The sequence below is a fragment of the Musca domestica genome, unplaced genomic scaffold (assembly GCF_030504385.1).
Source record: "Musca domestica strain aabys unplaced genomic scaffold, Musca_domestica.polishedcontigs.V.1.1 8, whole genome shotgun sequence".
Lineage (NCBI taxonomy): Eukaryota > Metazoa > Arthropoda > Insecta > Diptera > Muscidae > Musca > Musca domestica.
In genome coordinates, this window is record NW_026712409.1 from 2,448,019 (window position 1) to 2,459,004 (window position 10,986).

The 10,986-nt window shown below is 36.2% G+C and overlaps 1 protein-coding gene across 2 annotated transcripts; it reads left to right on the plus strand.

Moving 5' to 3' along the window:
* Window positions 1-508: 508 nt before the first annotated feature.
* LOC101900946 (extracellular superoxide dismutase [Cu-Zn]) lies at window positions 509-9,296 on the plus strand. Of its 2 annotated transcripts, none has more exons than XM_005176464.4 (5): window positions 509-778; window positions 7,212-7,289; window positions 7,356-7,568; window positions 7,622-7,872; window positions 8,550-8,840. In XM_005176464.4, the coding sequence occupies exons 2-5, from the start codon at window positions 7,224-7,226 to the stop codon at window positions 8,788-8,790; spliced, it is 771 nt and encodes a 256-aa protein (XP_005176521.1). In that variant the 5' UTR covers window positions 509-778; window positions 7,212-7,223; the 3' UTR covers window positions 8,791-8,840. The 2 variants fall into 2 exon arrangements, with proteins under 2 accessions (XP_005176521.1, XP_005176522.1); XM_005176465.4 differs by lacking the exon at window positions 8,550-8,840 and adding an exon at window positions 8,901-9,296 and having other exon boundaries at window positions 516-778.
* Window positions 9,297-10,986: the final 1,690 nt, after the last annotated feature.

Here is a 10,986-nt window from a genome sequence, read left to right on the forward strand (position 1 = left end):
ACAACTTATATTTCTGGACTGTCAACTAATATTCCTTTAGAGTCAGATATTTCATGACACTGACAAGGCTAGTACCTGCGCCTGCTTCAAATTCACTGCAGAGATCAGGGGCGTTTTTGGAAGTAGATATGCTTTCTTCATCTAGGACACTCGAACTGACATCGAACATTGCAATGGAATTAAGTAGGAAGGAGCGTTGTTGCGTGTAGAGTGTGAGTTTCCAATTTAGTACTCAATACAGGACATTTGGTATGACTTCAAAATTCTCCATATTCGTTTGAACTCAAACTTCAATATTTCCCTATTTAGGCTATTTATACAGTCAACGATACACGTTTTTTTTTTTTTTTTGTAAACTTCTCAAAGTGCTCTCTGTAATTTTTCTGTTTTAGATAACAAACCTGTGAGAGATCATTGCATTGTACGATGGGTGCTTTTATGTACAGGTGAGCGAGAAGATCGAAAGCTTTTGTTTCGGATGTGATTTCTTCAATTGCAATTCACTTTCGTTGGAGGCGAGGTGAGGTTGAATGGATTAACGGTGTTGTGGTGTTGCCTGCTTCAACAGTTGATCAAAACAATAAATTGTTTCGAATCGAGAGAACAGTTGTGCCCCAGAGCTCGCATAAAACGGTCGGTTGAATTGATTCCAAGACTCGAAGAAAATATAGCAGCGCAACTTTTTCGGTTTAAATTTAATTTAATTTTTTTCTTTCTGTGAATTGAAAAAAGCCAGTTAGTCTCGCGGCCAGTTGAATTGATTTCAAGAACAGCAGAGGTGAGTATTCACAGGGGCAGAAGTATCAGTACGCAAATCCATAATCTGAATGGAAGAATGCGGCTGCTATAATAAAATTATCTAGACCATGAATGTAATCTCATCAGCAATATTTTTTCGTTTGTTTTTGATAAGTGTTTTTTTTTTTATAAAAAAAAAAAAATACAAGCACCTCCAAAAGTTAAAAAAGAAACAATCTTTACCTGAACCACTTAATGGGGTTTTGATGTATTTATGACTGAGACATATGTTTCTTGTTTCTTGATTTTATTATTGCTTTCAAGAGGAGCTGCGGTGGTGGTGATGGGCCAGGAGAAGGGTCTGGAAATTGAATTCAAGGCTTTAATAACTTCTGAGTGCGCAAAACAAGCCATGTTATTTCGATTGTTTTATTTTTAAATAGCGAATTAAAACCGGTTTTGTGGGAACATACTTCAACTTCTACAAGGGCGTATTTAAAACTAGTAGCATGAGAATATATATGCGGCGGCGGCAGGAGAAGTTTCGTTGAATATTACAAATGTTGAATAGCCAGCCAGACTAGCTAACCGCAATAACATTTTCAAAATTCGCAAAACAAACAAATAAATAAACAACATTCGAAATTAAATGCATTCCGAGAATTGTACAAGTGTTCTTCGCAAAAATCAATTATCGCTCATCGTGATGTTCATTAGCAGAATTTTAATGAGGTTTAAAGTAAAATGAAAACACAAACATGAAAATGAAAGCTTTTTGTGGCAGCTATGATTATTTGATGCTGAAGGTTTGCAAGGACTTGAGATTAATTTCTGTTGGGAGGGAAGAAAAGTAAATTATCACTCCACATAAGAATTGAAAATGCTAATAACAGGCGAATATCGTGACGAACGGTTATATATTGACGTACCACCTAGTGGACCTATATCCACATGTTCATCCCTCACAGCACCAAAAATGCCAACTTGGTGCTGAAAATAGAGAGAAAAACTGCAAATTATTATCAATTGGGCGCCACCACTTACTGGCAACTTTGTACTTAAAATATGGCTTAAAACTGTAGATTATCTTCAATTGGGCGCCACTCTTATTTGGGGACTGTATTAAAAAGTGGCCTAATATATATCATTTAATCGATCGGTACATCACTCAAAAAAAGGTCGACATTTTTATAAAAATATTTTACTTCACAGAGTGAGAAAGGATAATTTGATTTTGCTCCAACTTTTCAAATACTAATATTTGCATCAGTTCTAGGTCAAGTGCGAACATGGACAATATCAGTTCACTCCATCAAGTACGCCCCAAAAAAAGGGTCAAACTTTATATGAAATGTGATGTAAGAGTCCGAATGTCTTCAAGTTACATCAAAATATTTTAACTAACCCAAAATCTGGCGTGAAGAGGAAATATATCTGTCCACTCCTTCTGGTATCTCCCCCACAAAGAGTGAAAATGTTGAATATCCATAAAGCACATAAAACGCGAAATTAACATCCGAATCCATTCCGACTTGGCACATCTGAATATTTCTACCAACACTAGATCTGTTATAAGGATGGTAGGGATCGGACTATTCCTTCTGGTACCTTCCCCACAAAGGGTCAAATTATTGAATAACTAAAGCCCTTATAAAATGGAAAATACGCATCCGGTTCTCTTTAAATATCACGCATGCCTTTTTTTACTAGCACAAGATCTGCTATAAAAATTAAATATATAGGCGCACTTCTGGTTCTTCCCCCACAGAGAATTCAAAATTTTGAAAAACAAAACGCTCATAAAACTCGGAATTAGCATCCAACTCTATCCAAATTTCACACATCCTAACATTTTGCAAAATCTGATATCTGCCAACACGTTCTGGTACCTCAGCCACAAAGAGTCAGAATTTTCAATGCTTATATATATTCGGTATTTGGATGATTGTGGCCAATTTTTTTAATGCAATTATCTTAGAATCCACGCTAGGATTTGCTTCTGAGTACTTTAACCACTGGAAGAGAATTGCCTCGGTAGGTCCACTATCATCGTATAGTCCTACATATTACGGTTCCTGATGATATTAGCAACATTTTTGATCGGAATTGTTTGAAATTTTGTATTTGAAGTTTGAAGCTCATAATGAGTACTACAACCTATGCCAGAAAATTGTCTATGAAGGCCCACGTCCTCGTATAACCCAGATATAAGTATACCTCTCTTTATCCGGTATTTTGATGATATTAACAACATTATTCACCGGAATTGTTTCAAATTTGATGATTTTAGCGACTTTGTGTCAAATTTCGTATTTGAAGTTCGAAATCGAAACTACAGCTGGTGACAAAAAGATATAATTTTTTTTACAAATTTCCTTTGTTTTTTGAAGTGAAAATTTTCTGTCAATTCAATTTTAAAACTTTTTTCCCCCTCAGAATTATTTCTCAAAAAGAATTTTTGGTCTATGATTGAAAAAAAGGGAATAGAGAGAAATTCCTTACGGAACTCTTATTCAGCATTGTGATGGTAGAGGTGCAGATGTATAACACCATGACCCCAAAAATGTTAAAGTTCTTGCACATTTTATATAGAAATTTCAAATTTGATCAAAATTCTGCAAGGTATAAGAATGGTAAAAGGTATTGAGAAAAAAATTTAAAGAATGTGATATATTCAAAATTCAACAATGCATGGAGAGTCATGTCTCAATCATAGACTCTAAAATCGGCTTTTGATTAATCGATTTTAGCAGAAACTAAATGTTGAAGGTTGACTTTTTGTAATCTAATTTGTGATCAAAGGTTTTTGATAGATTTCTACTACTATTATCTATTACCACAACAAAAAGCTGAAAATCTCTTGGCAACTACTCTTAAAAATATGGAACATAGAAGCCGAAATTCTATTTTAGAAAAAAAAATGAAGACAAATCGACTTTCAATCTTGACTTCGTGGGGATAAAACCTAAGAGTATTTGTAGTTATCTGCATTAAAAAAACTATCATCTAAGACCAAATTTTCAATATTTAATGCAGATTTACGAAATTTTGTTTAAAATATTTGCTGATCACTAACAAAAAATTATTAATTTTTAAAAAAATTTTCGTAGTCTTGCAATATTATTCCCAAGAATAGGGTTATTACTATTTTGTTTGCTCTCAAACTCAAAGCAATTCGCCTTAGGCACCCATATTGGTATTTGCTGTTAATATATTTTTAATTCCAATGTTTAAATTAAGGATCGAATCTGCAATCTTTTATTAAATGGTTGCTTGGATTGAAATCAAAATAAACAATTAAAACCAGTTTCCACTGAGGGGACAACTTTTCTGTTTTTCAGTTAAATGCCCATATAGGTGGAGAGGTATGTGAATGTTCGAAAATAGCAACGGCAAACGGAAGGTAATATTTTTTAACTGTTTCGTTTTAATTTTTCTCCCTCTTTCGCCTTTTATTCAATTTATTTTGTTTTCTTTGTTGGTTTGGTGCAAATAATTCAAAAACCAGATAATCGGGTGTCCCATTGCGTTGATTAATTAACCTTTACACACTTGACCCTGTGTCAGTGAGTGAGCCGCTCGATTGTCGGCAGACAACATTGGCGATTCGGAAAAATAGTTGTCGTCATCAAAACTACTTTCCGCTTTTTTCTGATTCGTGCAATATTTTGTTCTCTCAATCCAGATTCTATTCTCGTTATTGAATCAAACATTAAGGTTAACATACGACAAAAATACATACTCAGCACGACATAGCAAACACAACAACAACAGCAGCAGAAACCAGACTACTTAACAGAAGAGGTCAGTAATACGATCAACTGACCAACGGCCGACATAAAAATTGAAAAAAAAAAACTAAAGTCAACCTAGAGAATATAACGAACGTGTGGGGTGGTCGAATTATGGAATCACCTTTTGGAATAATAAAAAAAGAAAATAAAAAAGCGAGAGGAGCACTGTCCACACAACAACAAACAAAAATTGATTAAAGCACGAGATTTGTAAAAATTGTGTTTTTGTTGTATTTGTTGTTATTATTATGGAGGTTTGTTGCTTCCATATCTGGCACGTATAATGACACTAATTTAACAAAAAAAAATTTGTGTGCCACTAGCAGAACACTATATTCTATACACACATACATTTCGATAGACCGGGAGGTGGGGCGCTTAGGAGAACAAAAATTAGTGATTTTACGGAATTTCCCAAATCCTTCCAATTATTTATTGGATTATTGATGAATCAGCCAAAAAAAATCAGATCAGATCAGGTATTTTTTATGAATTCATCAAATCTAAAATATATCAATCTCCAACTTACCTTTTGCTGTCGTCGAGGTGATTTTGATCTGAAAGATATGCAAAACAAACATAATTAGGCGGATTGGTGCTACTAAAAGGTATGCACTTAAAATAAAGGTGCTTTAAAGGTTTCCGAAATATTTTCATGGTTACTTTTGAGAATCTTCATAGAATCACTTTCTGAATCGATATGCATGTCAGTCCGTCTGCCCGTCCATCTATAATGTATTCTTGTGAACAAAATACATATCGCATTTATTATTCGATTGAGATGAAATTTTCTAAACAATATTCGTTTGGCCCAAGGACGAACACTATTGAAATTGGATCGGATCAGATTTAGATATAGCTCCCATATATATCTTCAACCGATTCCGGTTAATTGTGCACCAAATATCCAATATCAGTCCGAATGACCTCAATTTTGGCATATCCCACCGAATTCAGTCTTAAAGCAAGTACAACAAATTTGGTGAAAATCGGTTCAGATATAGCTATAGCTCCCATACATATGTTTCATCCGATTTGGTGTTTAAGTCCTTCACATTCGTAATATGCATTCGACAACCATGATATTTGGTACCGAACTTCAGATACAGCCCAGAAATACTTCAAATTATATTAAGATCGGCTCAGATTTGAATATAGCTCCCATATATATCTTCAACCGATTCTGGTTAAATTGTGCACCAAATGGCCAATATCAGCTCAAATGACCTGAATTTTGGCATATCCGACCGAATACAGTCTGGAAGCCAATTTGGAGAAAAGTCCCTCATATTCGTAATATGCATTCGACAACAATGATATTTAGTACAAGATAGCTCATAGAGCTCGGAAATACCTTTGCAAATTTTATCGAGATCGGCTAAGATTTGGATATAGCTCCTATATATAAACTTAATGCGATTTTAGGTTTATTGTGCAAATAATGGCTAATATCAGGCCAAATGAAGGGAATTTCGGGACGTATGGTTCCATTTCGTGGAACTCGGATCCTTTGGACGAAATCCGCTTCAGGACATTTGGAGTCTGTCTGTCTGTCTGGCTGGATGGTGCGTACGATAACTCTCCAAGGGAGATATTTTTATCAAATTTAGATTAAATCCGGAGATGGACAATATTGGTCCACTCTTTCTGGTACCTCCCCCACAAAATGTCAACATTTTCAAAGAAAATCATTTACTGCACAGAAAGAGAGAGGAAAATCCATGTTGTCCCAACTTTGCAAATCCTAATATTTGCATTAGTGTTATGTCAAATGAGAAAAGGGATAAAATCGGTCTACTCTAACAAAGGGTCAACATTTTGAATAATTATGACTTTTATAAAATATGATGTAAGAGTCAGATTGTCTTCAAATTACACACATCATATTATTCTTATTAACCCATGGTATGGTGTGACGATGGAATATGTCTGTCCACTCCTTCTGGTACCTTCGCCAAAAAAGTCAAAATTTTGAATAACAACATCGTATGTAAAATCCGATATAAGCATCCGATTCGCTTAATATTTCAAGCATCCCTATTATTTCTACTAACACAAGATCTGTTGTGAAGATGGGATATATCGGTCCTCTTTTTCTGATATCTCCCCCACAAAGGGTCACCATTTTAAATATCCATGGAGCTCATAAAACGCGAAATTAACATCCGATTCCATTCAGACTTGGTACATCTCAATATTTCCGTCAACACAAGATCTTTTATAAAGATGGTAGTGATCGGACCATTTCTTCTGGTATCTTTCCCACATAGGGTTCAAGATTTTGAAAAAGAAAACGCCCAAAGAAAGCGAAATAAGCATCCAACTCATCCGAACACAAGATCTGTTGTGAAGATGCTATATAATATCATAATTATTATAAGGTCATAATTTTTAATACTTTTATCTGACATAAGTTCCGATACAAATCGGCGATTCTTTACGACTCTCTATATCTAAATGTTTCTCTCAACCAGAAACCTGAGATGAATATGGATTTATGATTTCGGATATAAATCTTCGATTTTCTTGTAATCTTGCCCATACCAATATTTTTTCCTGTATTAGATGAAGTATGAAAATGGAATACTTCAGCCCGCTGAATTCTTGTTCTATAGAAATATAAAATGTGAAATCTTCCATTTTAACACTTTTTCATGTGACATTTCTTTTATCTTGCAGATAACCATCACGATGAATGCTTGGCAATTGTTAATAACAGTAATGGCCGTTACGGCTGTGTCGGCCAAATCGGCTGAGGTAAGTTGTAGAGTGATCGCTTCAAATGACTTCTAGTCTTACGGCAAATCTCAAACTAAACCTTAGAAAAATACCCGCATGGAAGCCATTGCCTATGTGACGGGACCCTCCGGAGCTGTTGGCAATGTGACCTTCATACAGAATGCCTGTGGTGAGAATGTCCATGTTCGTGTCTACATCAGTGGCCTGACACCGGGTAAACATGGTTTCCATGTCCACGAGAAGGGAGATTTGTCTAATGGCTGTGCCAGTTTGGGAGGACATTTCAATCCCGATAAGGTAAGCTGTGCTTTGGATCCCAAAATTCCAGATGATAACATTATTTCCTTTAGATGGATCATGGCGGTCCCCGTGATGAGGTACGCCACGTTGGTGACTTGGGCAACATTGAGGCCAATGCCAATGGTGTTGTGGACACCACCTTCACCGATCACCTGATCAGTCTGACCGGACCCCGTACCATTCTTGGCCGTGGCTTGGTCATTCACGACAATGTTGATGACTTGGGCAAGACCACTCACCCCGATTCCAAGAAAACCGGCAATGCTGGTGGACGTGCTGCCTGCGGCGTTATTGGTGTCAAGTAAATATTCGTCATTGTCCTTTGGTTTTCCTTGTGATTAGCCCGGCCTATGCGGCCGCTCATCACGACATTTTTACTTAATACAGAGTTAATTGAAGTCTTTTGTTTTTGTCCTGAAATCCAATGTGTGTTTACAAAATAATTGTCTAACCAGTTTGTTTGTGTACCACTACTACTACTACTACTAAAATTTATGTGTATGTGTGTGTCATTTGTGTATTTTTATTTAGTTTTTGTGTTTTTAATTTGCTTTGAACTACTAAAACATAGTCTAAGTTTTGAGGTTATGTCTCGTAGCTTGAGCCAAATGGTTTTCTATTCCCCATCCAGGAATCTCATTTTTTTGTTGGGGAATAAAAAACTTGGCGATAGATATTCCAATATTTTTTTATTTTTTGGATTACACACTAAGAGGTCCAGGTCCGAATTCGAGTCCCCATGGTGAATAAAAAGAACACTAATTAACTGCTAAAAGCCTGAAAGGTGTGTTGTTTTTGTTGGGATAGTAGAAATGTAATAACAAAATAACTCAACTATCTGTGGTCATTCGTAACGTAACGTTAAGTTGTGGAGTGGCCGTTGTAAGACACACACCCCACCCCCCACCCCACCATTTTAAGTGTTTCTGTCTGTGTCGTCGTCGTCGTCTAATCTTAACTGTTGAATTTTATTTTCAGCCCTTATCACCAGCAACAGCCATCTGCATCACCTTGTTCTACTTCACAACAACAAGAGCAACAACATCATCGCCATCCTTCATTTCAGCCCACATTCTATGTACCGCACGACCGGCCCAGGGACTCTGTTGTCTATCCTTTGCTTTCCTCTTCATACGCAACGTATCCGCATCATGTCGGCTATCCATATCATTATCCTCAGCCATATCATTATCAGCCTCCCTATCCATATTTCTATTAACCTGGTCTAAAGCAAGAACAACAACAACAACTCCATTCACTACAACAAACCAACAAAATCATGATCTAATTTGACTGAAACTATTTGAAAATTAAATTTATTTTTTCCAGCCTGGAGGGTTTTGGAGAATTGCCCTGTACACGAAATGGTGGACCCGCCACCCTGACTGGAGTGACAGTCTCGTCCAGCATTATTTACCTTGGCTTGGCTATGTTTTTATCGAAATTGTTTTTGTAGAAAGGAAACGTAGATAATTGTGTTTTTTATTATTTTTGTTATTTAATACATATTTATGCATAATGTAGATGAACACGTCCGAAGGGTATAGAGAGGATATCGAATGAGTTTCTTGGATGTGTGTGTACATGAAGACAAACTGCCAAAATCTTTAAATGTTCCTCTGTTGTCGTGTTCAACTATAATTCTATTCCATCCGTTTTTTTTTTTAAATATTTAAGAACAAATAAAATTGTGAAAGTGAAAAATCTTTCATTAAAACATGGAAATACTTTGAAATCTCCTTTCCCCATAAATAGAGGTATTTTTTCGATGATATTATAAACAACACTTGAGAAAAATTAACCAGCAATCCAGCGAACCAAATGTTGGCCTACGACATATGTCCGAATTCTGACTTTTGACTGAAGGTTTGGTCTCTTTGGACCCAATCCGTTTCAGGACATTTGGACTCGATCTAGCGATGTCCGTTCGTCCGTCTGTCTGTCTGGCTGAGTGAATATCCGATTTGGTCCAAACTTGGTACATCGGAATATTATTATCAAACTTAGATCGAGTTCGGAGATGGGCAACATTGGTCCACTCCTTCTGATACCTCCCCCACAAAGGGTCGACATTTGAAATAAATAGTTTAGTGCACAGAAAAAGAAAGGGTTACAAATTTTGCTCCAACTTTGCAAATCTCAATGTTTTTATTAACACAAGGTAGGGTATGAAGAACATATGAAAAAAAAAAAATTACACATGCAGGTTCACGTCTCCGTATAGGCCCCCTATATAACGATACACTCCAATATTCAGTATTTGTATTTTGTAGCGAAGCAACTTTTTAGCTCTTTGAAGTCTATTTTCTTTCTGTTGCGGTGTAAGTTCTTGCACTTTTTGGAATTTCAATGGCTTTACCCCAAGCTCATTTTTCAATATTTGCCGAATGGAATATTGCGATATGTTCAGCTCAAGAGTCATTTTTCGGACATTGCGAGGCGGGTTTCGATCAAGTCGCTTCCTCACTATTCGGACCATTTCTGCTGATGTTGCTGTTTTCTTCCGTCCACTTCATTGACGTCGGGCTACGCTACCAGCATCACGTTAACGAGCGATGGTACGAGACAAACAAGATTTATTCACATTTAAATGCTGGAGTACTCTAACGATAGCCACTTGTGTTTTTCGAGCCAAATATAAAGAAAACACACTATCACGCTTGAATTCCATCACGAATTTTATTCTGGAAAATTTTCACTAAAATTCTTTTGTATGCTTGTAAACAATATAATGATCTGTCATTGGAATAATTTTAACAACTGTCGGACGAGTGGCTTAAAAATGACAGCAGTCTGAAGTTGGTTGCAGTTTTTTCATCTTACCCTGTACTTCATGACAAAAAATCATTTATTTTATAAGAATATCTAGCAAACAGAATAGTGTGAACAAGTAAGAATGCATCTAAGTTCGGCCGGGCCGGGCCGATCCTCCAACATTCAGAAGGAACTTAAAAAATAAAATTCCGTCGAAAAATACCGCTCAAAGAAAAACCTTTATATGGGGGCTAGACGTGTTGCTGGATAAGAAATTTTTGTCATATGCTGTAGCAACGATTCCGAACTTCAAATACGAAATTAGAAACAATTCCGGTAAAAAATGTCGGTAATATCATCAAAATACCGAATAAACATACTAAGACGTGGACCTGCATAGACAATTTTCCGTCATAGGTTGTAGTACCCATTACGAACTTCAAATACGAAATTTGGCGCAATTCTGGTGAATAATAATGTCACGAATTTTAAACAATTTTATTCAAAAATGTGGTCCGAATCATCAAAATACCGAATATTGAGCGGTACACTTACATGGTGGATATACGATATCGTAGATCTATATAGACAATTCTCCTTTAGGGGGTAAAGTACTCATAAGGAACTCCTTATGTGAATGTTAAGCGAATTCCATTGAAAT

Bases quoted from the DNA above. Each gene is read 5' to 3' on its own strand.
- LOC101900946 (XM_005176464.4), top strand. From the start codon at position 7,224: ATGAATGCTTGGCAATTGTTAATAACAGTAATGGCCGTTACGGCTGTG. The intron at 7,569-7,621 runs GTAAGCTGTGCT...TATTTCCTTTAG, and splicing joins GACATTTCAATCCCGATAAG to ATGGATCATGGCGGTCCCCG. The intron at 7,873-8,549 runs GTAAATATTCGT...TTTTATTTTCAG, and splicing joins TGCGGCGTTATTGGTGTCAA to CCCTTATCACCAGCAACAGC.